General features: G+C 31.5%; 1 protein-coding gene across 3 annotated transcripts; it reads right to left on the reverse strand.

The window, feature by feature from the left end:
* Positions 1–426: 426 nt before the first annotated feature.
* On the reverse strand, positions 427–17,316 carry LOC148622005 (melanotransferrin-like). 3 transcript variants are annotated; one of them, XM_088571459.1, is made up of 15 exons: positions 17,175–17,300; positions 14,039–14,059; positions 12,767–12,905; positions 12,292–12,422; positions 11,711–11,833; positions 9,501–9,659; positions 7,081–7,256; positions 6,200–6,515; positions 5,614–5,860; positions 5,120–5,235; positions 4,852–4,968; positions 4,163–4,336; positions 3,248–3,442; positions 2,665–2,740; positions 427–2,230 (listed from the first exon to the last, which is right to left on the reverse strand). In XM_088571459.1, the coding sequence occupies exons 1-15, from the start codon at positions 17,233–17,235 to the stop codon at positions 1,981–1,983; spliced, it is 2,301 nt and encodes a 766-aa protein (XP_088427585.1). In that variant the 5' UTR covers positions 17,236–17,300; the 3' UTR covers positions 427–1,980. The 3 variants fall into 3 exon arrangements, with proteins under 3 accessions (XP_088427585.1, XP_088427586.1, XP_088427587.1); XM_088571460.1 differs by having other exon boundaries at positions 14,039–14,056; positions 17,175–17,297; XM_088571461.1 differs by lacking the exon at positions 14,039–14,059 and having other exon boundaries at positions 17,175–17,316.
* Positions 17,317–17,517: the final 201 nt, after the last annotated feature.

The raw sequence follows: 17,517 nt of genomic DNA on the forward strand, positions 1-17,517 counted from the left end.
ACAAAAAGAGCAGCATTTTTTGAGTAATTGTGCAATGTGTGAACTTTAGACACTGGTATACCATAATATGTCCCATTCAAAAAGACGGGCTTACATAAAACTGAAGATCAGGGAAACAAGACACCAGTCAAAATACTAAAGCTCTAGCAATGTGAAGCAGGAGTGACATCAGGTGTTCTGGGAGGGTAGACATGTCATGCCAGTGGGCTGCAGACAAATACAAATAAGAACTTCCTTAAGATTTATATATACCAAGTGGCTACACAATCATGTTATCTTCATCTTCAATAAGACATTATTTGGATGTAGATTGCTAATTTTCACACTTACTACCCGTATTTTCTACTTTTCAAGATATGTGTGAAAGAAAAACTAAAAATCAACATTTCAAGGGACATCATATAAGGGTTAAATAAAATACACCAGTCTTGTTTTAAGTTTTATTCTTTTCGGAATGTCATTGTATGTAATCATGTCTACAATATATGGCATGTAAAATTGAATATAAAAATATGAGTTTTATAAAATGTCTAGTAAATTTGATATGCTCAGAAAATGTACACAACTGTAATATATATATATGATATGGTCAAACATGGAATGTAAAATCAAAATACACAACCATACTTAGTAAAACAACAATGATATATTCCTTTAAAAAGACATGGTAGACAACCTCTTGTATAAAAAAAAAAATAATGAATAACATTGTAAAAAATGTTATACACAGTATTACAATGTCAACACCAAAAGTAAAAAAGTTAGTACAATTATAATAGGTATTTTTATGCCTTTTTCTGTGGTTTATATATTTTAATTCCAGAAGAGGAACCCTGTCTCAAGAAGAAATCATGGTTTCTCTATTATTTTATTTATTTATTTATTTTAGTCACAATTAATAAACTAAGTACACATCTTCAGGATATACTCTACATTCACAATTAATTTGTACAGTTTAGGTGTAATTGTGCTTTAAAAAAATGACAATGGAATACTCAATTCACATAACTTTATAAGGGAGTGATAATTTAATTAACATAGTCAATACAAAAATTTGTAAGAAGTATTTTAACTATCTTTGTAAGGCAACATCTTTTAAATCATCCTCTAGAGAAACCTAATGTGTTTATTGTTATACTACATAACAGTAAAATTAATATCAACTACCAATCACATCCATACAACAAGAGAAGTTAATTTACAATGAGGAAAATGGCACTTCTGACTTGGAAACTATAGAGATTATATACAAATTATGTACAGGCATTGGTACTTTGGGTGCTGTCAAGTCTTACTAGGAAATTATGGCCTTTACTTCTAATCCTTGAAGTCTGCAAATTCAGCTTGATTTTCAATTATTTTTTTATAATGTAATTTCTTGTATCTGAAAAATATCTGAACAATTCCTTATATGAAATCCAAAAACAGTATCGAAATTGAAATAATATTCAAGTTCACAAAGTCTAGGATCAAAAGTTAAAGGCCAAAAATACTTTCAGACAAAATGAATCCTATTTACAAGTAATTACAGGTTTGCATAGCTATATTTGTGTCATTCATGAATCAAGTTTCTCACAATTTTTCACATGCTTTCTCACTGTCACTTCAATTTTACATACATACAGAAATGAATAAGAAATAATATTCTATATTAATTAGAGAATGAATTGGGTCATGAAAAGCAATATTAAGCCATAAAAAAGAGGAAATTTATACAATAAAACTTACATATCCTGTCATTAGAAAAAGATTTTCAAAAGTTTAACTGCAACTTAAAATTTGTAACTTTTAAATAGTTTTGAACTGGGTTGTTCAAATGGAGAACAATTTTTACTCTATAACATAGTGACAAACAAATTCAAAATGTAATAGAACATAAAGAAAACATTCTTGAACAGAAACATACTATTTGATGCAATAAGGAAAAAAACATTACAGATCAGCAATATAAACAGTGCTAAGGGAGATAATCTTGTCTTGTTACAAGAAGATTTTCAGCATGCTTAACAAAGTCACAATATAAACAGGAATAAGATTTATTTTTGGAGCACTCCCTACTGCAACACACGTGTATTTCTGTAACTTTTCAGCTTGTACAATAAAATCTCGACCTAGATAACTCTGATGAGTATTACGGTCATCACTAATGCGTATAAGTCTGACAGTATCATCTGTAAACATGAGATCATTGTACCATGTCCCAGAGTCAAACATGTGGAAATCACCTTCTCTGTAATTAGATAAAAAATCGTTGGTTTAGGCCAATTAAAGAGATTTTCTTAAATTTTAAACTCTTAACTCACTGCTTTCCAGAATGTCCATTACCAAATTTAATTGGAATATTGTTAAAAGAAAACCAAAAATGGCAGTTCCATTTCCATTTTTCTAGCTAAGACCACTGAAATAAATAGATTTGAAAAGAAATGTGGCTATTGCCCCTACCTTTTACCCTAAAATAAATAGCCTCAGTAGCCTCTGACTAACACAAAATTTATCATAATATTTTCTTTGCATCTATATATGGTGTTCTGCTTTCTTTTGCTATGATACATAAATTCCAAAACTTCATATATATATCTCAGTAAGATTGGAGTAGTTGCAGTCTATTGCAGGCTTGCACTTGGAGATGAGCTTTAAGTAAAATAGAATTTTTCAAATACGTACGTATCAGAAGAGAAAAACTGTTGTCCATAATTCAACAACTGCCAGTATATCAACACATCTGCTTCAGATTTGTGTTCTGAAAAAATAAATAAAACAAACTTGGTTTATACCATGTATGTTAAAATATATGTAATTGTTTTTATTTAGTTAATGTCAAGCTTAAATGTGTTGGTAAATAAGGGATTTGTCTGGCATAGAATGATTTAATCATTAAGTGAAGGTTTTGATATTTTTGAGACAAAAAATAATTCACTCAAAATAATGATATAGCACTTGGTCAGGTAATTGTTTTTTTTTTAGGTTGTTAAAAAAAAGATAAAAAATCAAATATAGTTTAAAATAAATGACCATGTAACTGGTGGTTTTATGGAAAAAAAATTGTGTGGTTTGGTGTAAAAAATGTGCATGTAATTTCTATAGGTCTGAAGCAGTGCCTGTTTAATCTCGTGCTACTGCTTAATGTAAAATTAAATTACAGTTATATTTTCAAGATTTTAATTTTGCAGTCAATCGGTAAATTTGAAAAAAATTACCGTTTTATCTGTTTCAATTTGTTAAATGAAATACTTATATGTAAACATACTTCCAGTAACTACAGCATTAGATGGTAGTTTTCCAAGATGGCAGTTCCTCCAGTCATCAATAGGCTTCCTAGTACCATCCTTACACATTAATTCATAGTCATCAGATCTTCTATTCCGTGCCCAGATAGCATGGTTCCTTGCATCTGTGTTATCTCGTACAGTCAAATGTCTTACAAAAGCCAAATCTCCACCATCTAAAATAAAAAAATAATATTCATGAAGCACATCAAATACAAATTGATAGAAATTAAAAAAGACTTTAAAATATTTATTCCTTTCTCCTGAATTAATGTTTTGTAGAAGGATGCACCAGTTGTAATATTCACAAAAAATTGTCATGAGTGTACATGTCAAGTCAACAATTAACATAAGCTCTGTAGAACTTTGATTTACAATCTTTTAGCTCATATGGTTGATTGATTATGGTTTAACATCCTATGGCAGATATTTTATACATTTCAAGATGAGGACTATTGAACAATCAATCAGACCCTGCTATCTACTAATTCAACACGCAGAGCCTGGCTTTTATTGTGCTGGACCACAGAACTAACAGCACGTGCACAGGCATGCCATTTCAATAATTCACAGTCTGACACTGAGCTGACTGCTTGTCACTCTTTCCCTTTATATGCCACATGCTTGGAAGAGAAGCAGTGGCTATCAATGAGGCAGTTTTGCCCAATAAGAGCTTATCACATGGCTGGAAAATCTGTGAAACACCAGTCTAGGGTATGTGTCTGAATCCTAGCCACTATGGGGGTGGGCTCAAACCCATAGTGATGACTACCTCATGATTACAAGTCTAGCTATTTAACCACTTAGCCACCCAGTCCAAGGACTAATGATCAAATATGATCTATACACAGGTGTCTGTGCATATGATGACAGTATTTTTCACTTGAGAAACCTACTTTCTACAAGACATCTGAATGCTCCAGTAGCTCCATAGTACTGTTCTATCTGATTTCTCTGACATTTCTTAAATCCACCAGCAGCACATCCTTCACACAAACTAATAGGTTCCTGGTTAGGGTTGTACTCCTCATCTAAAGCTCCTGGTATGCATGTTCTTATAAACAACTGACCTGTGAAAAACACAGAAAATGAAACAATTTGAATTATCCTTTATAAAGCATACATAACAACCAATATATAATCAACAACATACATAACAACCCATATATAACCTACAAAAACTATGAGAATTGCTCATTAAATTAATATCCCTTACTCTTCCATTTTATAACATCCATCTTTTTACCAATAATCTTCAAAATGAATAGGGTTCAAGACCTTGAGTACCAAATTTTAGGTTAAGGTCAATTTATGCAACTTAAATCCTATATTCTTGTTTGTTTTATGATGAATACAGCTTTCAAGATTTCATTCATTATATAAAACTTTAATTTAGCTGTCATTTCCTTAAGCTTGGTTGAAACTGAATCAAACCTACAAAAGACCCAGGCAACAAACAGAATGTACCAAGGAAATTAAAGTTTTGAGTTTAGTTCTATAAATGATATCGGTAATTTTTGGAAAAATTGGAAAGACTGTCCAACCTCTAAAAACTTCAATCATTAACCTGACACCAACCACTTACCTAAATTATCAAATATACTACAGAACTGAGGATCAAATTGCTGTGTTTCTATAAATATACTGACAGGTATCAACCATCCATCTCCCCTGGCCATCCCTGCCATACAGGCTCTCTTGTCTACAAAAATATAAGGAGTAATTATTTAAGTACTGGTCAATATAAAATATAGCAAGTAAATATTTCATTCAACAGTGCAATGAATCTATAATAATTTGATAATTTCATTTGTCAAGGTTTGAAAAATTTTGGTTTATGTCATTAAGAATACCTTTGAGATTAAATAATGTCATAGTTGGATTTCTCTTCCATGCAGCAGCTACAACATAAAATGATGCCTCCATGTTCCCATAATCCTCTGCTGCTATTGGCTTTAATCCATATTTTCTAAAAATTAAAAATAAAACAAGATTAGATGAATACTGAAAAATAATATTATGTCATTTTGATGATATTCCCAGTGACTTACAAAGAAATTTTCAACAACAAAAATATAGTACACCATGTATAAATTTATCATTATTTTCTCTCTGTTATAGTTGAGAGAATCTATTTCAGTAAGGAGGCCAAATTTCTACATTTAACTACTTCATCTTCACAAAATTGAAACATGCCTTCATAGTTTGTTTGTGCTCTGCAAGAAAGACAGTGTATAGCAAATAAAGCTGCTGGCATGGTAAATATTATCCTAATAAACACTTCACATCTCCTCTTACAAGATTTGGATTTAATCTTTTAACAATAATCAATTCTAAAACTACATACTCTCCCCCTAAATAAACATCTCCAGCATCTAATGTCATCAAATCAGCATCTCCATCTCTAATCAGCTGCATACAGTGGTCTGTACTCTTTCCCAGGACACAATCTAACTGTGGTTTTAAATCCTTAGCACCAAATGCCATCATCATTTTCTCACATTTCTCCTTTTCACCTGCTGATATTACACACCATTTGGCATAATTCAATGGACATTGGTTCATCTTGTCAAGGTTGTCATAGAACTTGGTATCTGAAAACAAGAATATGTACAAATAAAAAAAAAATATATGTATTTTTCAACAGCACATTTAGAAATGTATATTCCCGACACATGTACATCCCAAATTAGTTGTCTTAAACTGTATGAAGATTCATATGAATACGACATAAAGTTTCATTAGATTCCAGAGTTATAAAAAAGTGGGGATGTAGACAATATTAACTAGGACAGACAGACAAAAAGAAACTGACTGAAATTTATATACCCATCCACAAACAGAATTTGCGAGAGTATAATATAAAATTCATACCTCTTTTAAGTAAACAATGGTGTTACTACAAAGTAGAATACAGTGCTTAAGATACTTACCAACCCACTTATAGTATGTGTCCTTCTCCCCAACATCTACTAATTCCTTTGTTGTATCTGTGAACATAAGGTCTCTGTGTCTATTTCCATACTCTAACCAAGAATCAGAATTGAACATTGCAAATCTACCACTGTATGGCTTGTTATAACCAAACCAACTAGAGGCTTTTAACAGAAAGGTTCTGTAAGCTGTCCTTGTAGCATCATCCTTTAAAGCTGAAGTCATAATGGTGTTTGAAGGGATTTTTCCAAAGTTACAGTTGATGTAGTCACCTAGTGGCCGTGTCATACCATTAGGACAAAGAAGTACATATTCCTGAAACAAAATACACAGCTACAGACTGTCCAGTGGTATGAGGGTTACCTCGTTCACTTTCAATGGGTGGCCTTGGACTGACATTTTCATCCTGGTGGGGTTGTTGTCTGTTTGACATATACACCATACCTATTCTCATTATATATTTTAGAATATCTCAGGCTATTTCCATTCATTTCTGAATGACTAACAACAGAAATTCTTTTGACACACAAAATATAATAATAACAAAAAAATATTATGAGGCAGGAATAACCTGCAGGAGGATGAAGTTAAATATATTGGTATTTTTTATGCCATTTTCAGTTTACATTAACCAAGATATGTAATTTTACAAAACTGCAAGATGTGAAAAAAGAGCATTTTATTTTAAAGATACGAAACTATTAAATATTAACTTCATGTCAGTCTGAAATTGGGCTTTCTGGGCTTCAATGGTTATAGGTTAAATTTGTAATGATTACAGTTATTGGGACTTTGTCCTCTTTTATTCAGCAATTAGAACACTGATATATTAATGTCAACTTTGATCAAGACATGATGTGTCAAATTTAAATTTACTTACTGAAGAAGCATTATTTGTCATAGATGTTACAGTATCATGACGTAGGAAGGCCACTTCACCATCACCATTCTGTAAACATCTAAAAGCCCCTCCATAGCCAGCACTGGGGTCCCTAGTAGAACATTTAGTCCCTCCTGTACCTCTACATAACTGACAGATCTCTGTCGGATTGTTACCTAAAAGCAGTAATAAAGTAATAATGTGCCAAATTCACAAGAGAAACCATGGGTTAAATGTCATGTACTTCAATTCAATCCTGATATAAGTTACATTGGATTTTTACAGGTATATCCCATATTGAGTTAACAATTCAAATTATAGTTTCAGCAGATAATTTTTCACTCCAGTAAAATATACATCATATGATATATTTTAATGTGTATAATGCGCACATTTTTATATGGAAAAATCATTTCCAGAACATTGGGGTGTGTTGTATGCATCAATATGTACAAATTGGCCACAGAATGAAAGATTTTTGTATGAGAAAAAAAGAGATCGCATAATGTGAACAAACAAACCAGAAGTGAAACGGTTCTGAAAGAAAGTATCTAATCATCAAAAATATCTGTAAGTATTCAATTTTAAATGATATTTTCTTCAAATCATGTTTTAATGTCTTAATAATATGTTTCAGACAAAGGTTGTACAATATTTTTTTCTCATAAAACACGGTTAGAGATTAAAATGATGCAACTAAAAACCAAAAAGTAACAAAGTCCTGTTTTCGTCAAACCCTCCTTCTTAAATGTTTTTGCAGTCAAGTATTTTGAAACTTACTTGATTATTTTTAACAATTTTCTTTTTTGAAAGTACATTTTAAAATAAAAAATTGTGAAATTTGATTCATAACCGAGGTTTGAGTTTTGTTTTATAAGCCATTTCATACATCCTGTGTCAATTTTATCATGCTACCAAGTTAAAATTATCCCCTTTATGTAGCTACTGACCTTAACATGATGTGTTAGTGTCTGATCAAGTGCAAAATATTGATCTTTTGTCTTACAAAATTCTCCTGCAATCTACGACTAAAAAAACTTTTTTCACACATTTTGACCTTCAAAATTGTATGGTGTACAATACATAAATGTGTATTATACACACCAAAATACAACATCACATTGGTGAATACTTGAGACTGATAAATACAACATCACACTGGTGAATACTTGAGACTGATAAATCTATACTACTGCATATGATTTAAGAAGTACTCCAGCTAAGAATCATGCAAGATGTGATTCATGGGTGAAAAGCCTACTTATTTTCATTTTTTATATTTTGTTTGAAATGCCATAGTAAATAGAAATTAACATTCGGTTTTTCATATTACCTATGCTCTTAGGAGAAAAAAATTATATAGAATACACTGTAGATTTCAAAATTAAGGGAGATAACTCTCTAATTGACACTCAAATACAACAGAATCTATTGGATTTTCAATGTTGATTATCTCCTAAGAGCAGGCAGTTTTGAATGAATAATTACACATTTCATAGTATTGACCCATAAAACAACTTAATTACAAAAATAAAAATATGTAGCCTTTTTTGGGGTGTATCACATATTTCAGATTTTGCATGATTCTTACAAAGACAGCTACTTAATTTTTTGGACAATGGTAACAATGTAATTGACATAGGCATGAGAAAAAATCCAGACTCTTTAATCCAAATAATTATTATATTTGACATCAGTTCAAGCCCATTTTCGATTTACATTTTAATGTTGGGCAGATTTCTACCTGGAAGCTATTTAAACTACTCAGTAGCCTACCTAGATTTGTACTGAAATTGGAACTGGTTTATTTCAACTAGCTGTAATTTTCTTCAGCCATTCCTTTATCGAGGCTGAGTTGTCTTCCTTTTTTATTTGTTATGCATTTCTCAGTTTAAAAAACCAAAGACCAGTACTTACAATTAATATGCATAATCAAAAAACAATTTTATAATTCCTTAAGAGAAATTGTATTGTCATTCTGCCATTTTTTTGCTAAGTGCCAATTGTTGACAAAATACTGATAATTGTAGTTTTTCATTTTTATATTGACGAAAATGTAATTTCTCACGAATTTGAAAAAAAAAAAACAATTACTATGTAGGAACGATAACCTTTAGAAGAATTTTTGGCACAAAATAAGGTGGTAAACCTTAGTTTTTGTCAAACTACCAACAACCAACAACCAAAAATCGTCTTGCTAACAAAATCATGGCTGATTTGACAATGTAAACATTGTGATCTGGATTTAAAATGACATAGAATTTGAACAATTCACATTTTACGGAGAAGCTTTTTTTTGGATATGAATGAGCATGTTATTTAGCACACTTTAAATATCGGTAGGTGTCAATAATACTATTGACCAATTTTTATTTCAAATTAGAACAATGTGTTATGTATGTGATGCCTAGTATACTTACCAAATGGATTATAAAATGAAGTAAGAGCTCCTGGTAGACACATATTGTTAAAGAAATCTGTAACAGCCTTGACAACAGCATTACATTCCCTAACTTGGAAATCACCATTATCTAACATTGTACTGATGGGATATAACCATCCAGCTGCTGTCCCAATACCTGGTAAATACACAATATATTTACTATATTATTGCACTGAAATTATAATTAGCATCTAGAGGTTCCAAAGAACCGGAATAACTCATATAGAAAAATGAAAAATCTTATTGCTAAAATATTTTATTTAGCATAACAATGATTATAACTTGGATATAAACAGTATTTAAGAGTCATTCTCTGTAAGAATCAGGCAGTGGGTAAAACATGGTATAAAAAATACACCATTTTGAAAGTTTAATTTGACTACTTGCACCATGAGAATCAAGAAAAAAAGACAAGATTTTCCATATCATGTTGGTAAATTCAGTTATAATTTCATTGAAATACACTGAAAATGAACATTTCAAGGGCAGATAACTCTGTCAAAAACTTCATTTTTCTAACATTGTATTTAAAAACTTCTAAGCGAATCCAGCAAAGCAGAAATCAAATAATAGTCTTTTCAAATAGAGAAAGCATCCTTGAGTGAAATTTCATTGTCAGAATGGTGGGGTTTTCACATGCATGTCAGTGTTCTCCCCAGGATTTTTGGATAGCGCTGTATTCAGCGCATGTGACACAACATTAGTAGGTCCCTTGTCTCAAAGTGCCACTTCATATTTTATGTATTATTTAAAAATTTAAGTGTGTATTCAAAATGTACTTTGCTGTTAATGTTTATATGAATAATTCATAGGTAAATATTTTACAACTGCAGTAATAATAACTTTAATAGTTTTTTTTTGTTATGTTTTAAACAAATACATGTACTATAAATAATACTTCATAAACATTTCCCCTTATTCATACACACCCAGGGTTCTTTATTGATGTTTTACCTGCAAATTTTTGCTGATGGCAGACCCATGGGAAATTACAATTTTCTATTTGTTTTAGGCCCTTTTATGAATGAGATATTCACTTGATTACGAGCATTCTCTATTAAACTCTTTTTGTAGTCTTTCTGACTTTCAATATATTTATAGATTTAGAGTTATTGATTAGGTACATGTACTAGACTACTCTGGTCTTAAAATTCATGTTGCCAAAATTCCAGGAAGTCAAAAGCATAAATCTTATTCTTGTTATTTAAGGTTGACACACTCGTTGTTTTGTTGTTTTTTTTTTATTATTATGTTAAAATAAAGTTTTCATGACAGAACTTTCACCACACCTGGGGTACTATTTTTGACTTGGGGAATTTTACTATCTATTTCTTATCTGATTTTCCCGCCAAAAACATGTGCGGATGATACACAACAACATGGCAATGCAAACAAAGACCGCCCATTTCCCTTTTTATTTTCAAAGAATAAAGTGGAAATATCTGATAGAATAAATAATGTTTGTGAATTAAATACTTTCTTTTATAAGGTAAATCAGTTTCTAAATATTGAAAACATATTGTGGTTGTGCAACATTCAACCTTGCATTTATAAATAGCCACATGCTTTTAGCAAGAGTTGAGTTACCTTTGACCATAGTTAAGTTTTGATTACTCAGTTCTGTACCTGATTGACAACTTCCTTAAAATTAATTTGTGGCCAGTTGGGTGACTGAATAAGAATTTTGTTGGCAATGTCATAATTATGATTGGCTTCAGACACCTGTGCCGTCATGGGGTGATCAATAGACCATAGCATGTTTACTACTATTTGTTCAGCTAATTACCTAGTAAGATGCCATAAATGACCTTGGGGCACACACGTTTCCTGTCAATACTGATTTTTAATCCTCATATTAAACTTAATAGCACAGCCCTGGTAGCAATATAGCGCTGTACAGAGGTCAATAGCCCAGCACTCAAACTCGATAGCGCTGTAAAGCACAGTGCTTTCAGAACCTGGGGAGAACACTGCATGTTTCTGATTTTTTTCCATTTTGCCTGATTCTTACAAATACTTACACTTAATCAATTAAGTAATGCACATTGTCAACATTTCTTTAATGTAACACTCATGTATCATTTATAGAAATCTTTCTTCTTCAATCAGATAAACTTTCATTCTTGATATTTAAGAAGTTTGAGCGAAATGAAAGATGTTTTAAGTAAATATGTCTATAGAATGTACCAGGAAAGCAAGCATTAGCTCCAAGTAGACCACTGCCCATCTGAGTTCCAGCTCCAGCCCCAGATCCAAATCTATCACTGCCCTTCACTACAGCAACTGAATAGTAGGTCATTCCATCTGTAGCTGTAAATAAGGATTGCCATGTATACAAAAACATTCTATAAAATAAGGAATAAAAAAACTGATATTTTACATCTTGCTTTTTTCATTGTACTGACACAAATAGTGTATTCATGTTTAGTGAAATCAGAATAATATGAGATATATGCATTGTATAATGAAATAAGAAAACTGGTTTCCATGATGATGCTTCTCAAAATAGCAGTTGTCTACCTTATATATTTCCTTGGTACACTAAACCATTATTTTCATGAAAATGTGTATCATGATGTTCCTATGTACATGAGTATGTCTTTTCCAATGTGATTATTTTTCATAGGCAGGATTTAACTCAATCCAAAACTTGAGGCATAATGAACAAAAACAGACAGAGACTACTGAAAATTTATTTGTACTGTCAAGATTTAAGTTATTTCTCTTTAATATACTTACCTGAACCAGGAGCATACTTTTCAACTTACCTGAACCACTAGCATACTTTTCAGCAACTAAAGGCTGCATATTGTGGTATCTTCCAGCGAAATATCCTTGTCCTGTATCTAAAGCCATCACATCAGCTTTCCCATCTTGTATCATCTTCATACAATCAAATCTGAGAAAAGACAATTGTTCTTATTTTAACATACATTACCATTAAGTTGCTACATGTATGGAAATCTAACCTCTCTTGGTATTTCCATGTGTGCAAATGACTTCGTTTACATATATATATATATATATACTTACTATGACAACAGAAGTCTTGATGATTTATTTGGATGAACAATCAGTGGTGAACTGGAAATGCAGGTGATTATCCATTGTTAGGCACTGGGTATGGTCACAAAGTACATGTAACAAGTCATTTAAGAATGATGTTTTTTATATTCAAAGTTAGATCTACAGTGCACTGTATATCTTATAAACATGTTTTAAGATAAGATTAAAAATACTTACATATCATTACCAGGAACACAAGAGAAATCTGGAATGACTTTGTCAGTGTCTAAGCCCTCACTACTTAGTCGTAACAAATTGTTTTTAAATGCCTCACATTTTGCATATCCTCCATCTGTACTAACACACCACCTTAAAACTACACAAAAAAGTTCAGTTTAGTTCATACAATACAATAGTTTCTTGGCACATGTAGGTGTATAAATGTATATTTATACATTTATGTGCATAAATGTAAAATATATACTGCATATATTCGAGCATGACAAATTAGTATAATTTCATAATGAGGTTAGGCCATTTCAAGTTACAATAGTGTTTTATTTTTTTTTTTTTAAATATCTTCAAACTCCAGCAGTAATGTACATATAAATATACAATGTAGAATAATTTATTCTTTTAATTTATTTAAGGTCTTAGCTTACATTTTACTTCAAAAGAGAAAAAAAGTAATTTCCTACTCAATATTTACACTATATACATATAGGTTATAAATTCATTTTTTAACATTTGATTAAAATTTAGAGGTGGAGCAGTCCCACCCTGTAATATCCTGTGGTCAATCACGATAAAGTTTTCACTCAATGACAGCATTTAAAAAAAAAATTTCCTGATATAATTTTCTGAAGTTTGTGCATGTATCTAATCAAGTAGAAACTGGTAAGTTAACTGTGTAGTAGACTGAACATGCCAACTATATGTATACACATGTATCAACATAAACAAGGTGGACAGTGAACAGAGTATCATGAACTTCAATGGTAATTAAACACAAAAATGAGAGTGAACATAACTCAAGACAATTCAATAAAAAACAAGGAGAACAAATCATGGTTAGAGAAACAAATGCTTCCATGCAAAGATGTAATAATACACATACAGATTGTACATGTTAAATTTCTGAAAGAAATGAACAGTTTTACAATACAGATGTAACTGAGAGGTTATGTTATTAAATTCTTATATAAATTTGATAAAGATCATAATAGCCAAAGTCAAGTAGATCTTTGGGATGACTAAAATATATTGACTGTATTATTTCGCTTCTGCTCATTTCTTCAATATAAAACATTACAATCACAAACACTACTGACAAGTCTTAATCTGATCATCACCTAAAGGCATGCATCAGAGAAGTAGGACTGGTCCATATAGTCCTGTCAGAAGTCTCAAAAATATGAAATAATTTTGCAGCACACAAAAACAAAATCTCAAACAAAAATAAAAAGAACTGGTGTAGCATGGGAATAATTAGTTTTCTTTTCTACTTACCCTTCCCATTGCTAGCTGCTACTGGTTTGTAAATAATAAAAGCTCATTAGTAGAACAAATACATGTACTACATGTATGTAGTTTTGTTCCATGATTGTCTTCCACTTTTCAGTTTTTTTTTCATATTTTTATTATCCTGTTTATTGACCGTCAATTTATAATTAGAAAATATTAAATTTCTGGTTAGACAGAACTATACATACATTTTTGTATATGGTACATGTATGTGTGCAAAAAAACAATAATTATTCAACAGGAAATGTATGTCTGCATGAACTTCACCAGTAAATATGGTATATTTTTATGTCCATCATTTGTGAAGCATACTGCTAAACTGTTTTGTCTTGTTGTGTAAACTATAATTTATTGAGAATTTTATCAAATAAAACTTGAAATGTATATCACAATGCAGTGATTTTCTTACCTCCAATTATAGGCTGTTTCCCCATGCAAAGTCATTTAAAAATCATGCAAATTTCCCCAAAATACCAGTTTACCCCAGCTTTTCATGATCCCAATTTACCAATTTCCTTCCCAAATCCAACACTTTGGAGAAAGAGTAATAAAATCATTTCAACGACAGACACAAAGTGATGACAAGTTTGTATGGACTTAGAGCCGGGTGATGTATGAGTAATCAAGGGAACCACGAATCTAGCAGTAATCAAAAGAATGAAATCCAGGGACAAAAACCAGACATGGAAATCAGAAAAACACAACAAAGAACATACACATGTAAAGTAACTAAAATAATACATACAAAGTAACAAACGCAAACGAGCAACTCGGACTCCACTAAAAACTGGGAGCGTGGACCAGGTGCACCAGTTGGGTAAGTGTCCTCTTTTTTCTACAAACACCCAATGAGCTGCTCATAAAAAGTCAAGCCCGGAGGAGATGAAGGAGGAAAGAAAAACTATGACACATTGAACAAATTGATAAAACAGATACTTTTCTTACCAGACGATTATATACATGTATCCTGCTTATTATCTGCAAAATGCTGAGAAACAATTTTTTTTTTGGTTTAGTGTTACTTTATATCTTGTTATTACTTGAAAAAGTGGTTTTTAGTGGAATGCTTAAATTTTTTGAATTGAAAAAAACATATTTTATTTATATAAAATATGACTTTAAAATTAAAGGGTTTACATGTAGATTAGTGATGGTCCAAGGTACAGTACATGTACATGACACAATAAAGCATCATTACTTTATCATTAAAAGGACTGCCACTACCTACAAGTGCAAAATGAAGGTCATGGGCCATCTGTTATTAATATCAAAGATGCTTAATAAAGTAATTTTGATTCAATTTGAAGGAGATTTGGCTCTAAATCTTGATTGATTATAATTTCCAAACATCCATAAAAAATACTGAGCAAAAAAGGGGGGCCATGTGCTTTTTAATCACATTCCTGCTCAATGGTCTTGGTAGCCCGAAATAGAAGGGCGTCGTGCCCTTGGTGCCCTTACGACTTTTCTGATACCCCCTTGTGCCTTTTTTGCAACCGTAAGTTCTGAACAGGTGGTTTTTTGCATGATCAATCGATTTCCTGTCATAAATATTACAACTACAGTCATGACACGTACCTGAAGTTTACCTGGAGAATACAATCATGTCATTAAAATCAATTAGTGTAGATTAAACTCCAAAGGCGTTAATTACCAGATATCAGTTACAATTTACCTTGTGTTTTGTGTAATTGATTAACATAATTAGTTTGAAGCAGGTGATGCAAACCTCAGTGTGTGCCCGCCGCTTGGGCGGTATGATTGATCTCAACAAGACTACTCAATGTCACAGCTGATAAAGGTATATAACAAGCGTTTTGAGTCAGTTTTTAGTTATTCATAAACCACTATGCCTTTGCACAAACGACGTTTAGCTCAACTTGCCAGCGACAAGCAGAAAATTGCAAAGACTAACGCATCAATCACATCGTTCTTCAATACAGACTCAACTCAGTACCAGTCATTTTATTATTTTTTTTCAAATAAAATATTTATGTGACAACGTACATGTACTGATGACATTAAATTTTCAAACAAAAGTTTAAAAAAAAATACATAATTTTAAAAGTTCGATTGCTTGTTTGAACCAGTACGGCAGCGGACATGATTTAATCATGACCTATGACATGACTAAGAATAGATTTCTTAAAATAACTTATAAAAACTCGCTGCTCGTTAGATTTTAAAAGATTTAGTTATTATTTACTGGATTAAATATTTATGAAACAGTTTCGAACGTTGTGCAAACCAAATTAATTACAAGACAGACCATGGTAACATTGAACTGTAAAAGGTCGTTTTTTTGGCAATCCTCATTTATATGGTTCTATCAAATTTTCGTATTATACATTTTATACAAGAAAATCATTTTTAAAGTTAAACAATCAACTTAACATGGTAAACATGCGAACCAAAAAAAAGTGCCCTTTTCTGACTACAAAGGTGCCTCTCTGCTCGACAGCAATCTGCCCCTTTCAATTTCTAGCTGGAGCACTGCTGCTGAAAATGACCCATTGAAATAAGAAATTTTAACGAACTTTAATTCTGAAAATCATTAAAAATGACTGAGCCTCAAAATGCTTAATCCCAATCACTGCTTAGGTATAGGCATAACTTATTTTACAAAAGTTTTTGACAGGATTGTTTTTGAGACACCTTCAGAATTTTTGATGTAGTGCTTGTGCAAAAAACGGGAAAAAAAACGTAAGGTCAATTTGCAGAAATAGAGGTGATTTTTTAGGCCTTAACAACTGGTGCAGCTATTTCAATCAACCTTTTAGATAACATTAATTTTCAAGTTTTGCATTGTGTTGTTAAAATCTTACTCATTGTACTTATGAGTCAGAATTTGCAAGTATCTTGATCCTCACCTGTACACAATAGTATGTCACCAATTTTTTTGAAGGAGTTGGGGAAGTAGTATGACAATTACTATTTCAACGATGCCAGTCGAGCTTCAAGGTATGATACTAAGCTCATACCAGAAGAGAAAGGCCCAAAATAACAGTTGTGAGCCACAACTAAATAAGTTACACAGTTCACATGTGTGCACAGGTGTTCATGACTTTACATGACGAATTTTATTCATTGTATGTGCGATAGTACTTCCAAAGATACTTACAAACTTTTGCCTGTCCAATAACAGCCTGAAACACCAATAACAACACGAAATATTTTAGCATTTTCACTGTAATTAGGAGGCCATTTGCATTGTTTGTCAACTTCCGTAATCGGTAAATTGGTTTTTACCTGTATTGCGCGTGAGAAAATAGTTTTAGATCTTGGTGAATCTATACCAAAATGAAGTTCTTTTTTTAAAGAAAGAATAAAAATCAAATCAAAATGAAAATTTCTTAGAAATAAATATCTTAAAGGTATATTTAGTGGTAAATATAAAGTTGATGATAATATGGCGCAGTGATATATTAAGGTGGCGTCTGGTTCCCTTATGAAAATTTTAAAAT

The sequence above is a fragment of the Perna viridis genome, chromosome 3 (genome assembly GCF_037379345.1).
Source record: "Perna viridis isolate PV_CMFRI_1.1 ecotype Kerala chromosome 3, ASM3737934v1, whole genome shotgun sequence".
Classification (NCBI taxonomy): domain Eukaryota; kingdom Metazoa; phylum Mollusca; class Bivalvia; order Mytilida; family Mytilidae; genus Perna; species Perna viridis.

Excerpts from the sequence above, each read along its gene's own strand:
- LOC148622005 (XM_088571459.1), bottom strand. The coding sequence starts at position 17,235 with ATGCTAAAATATTTCGTGTTGTTATTGGTGTTTCAGGCTGTTATTGGA. Across the intron at positions 12,423-12,766 it reads TGTGTTCCTGGTAATGATAT|ATTTGATTGTATGAAGATGA; the intron begins GTAAGTATTTTT and ends GTCTTTTCTCAG. Across the intron at positions 6,516-7,080 it reads TGACAAATAATGCTTCTTCA|GAATATGTACTTCTTTGTCC; the intron begins GTAAGTAAATTT and ends ATTTTGTTTCAG.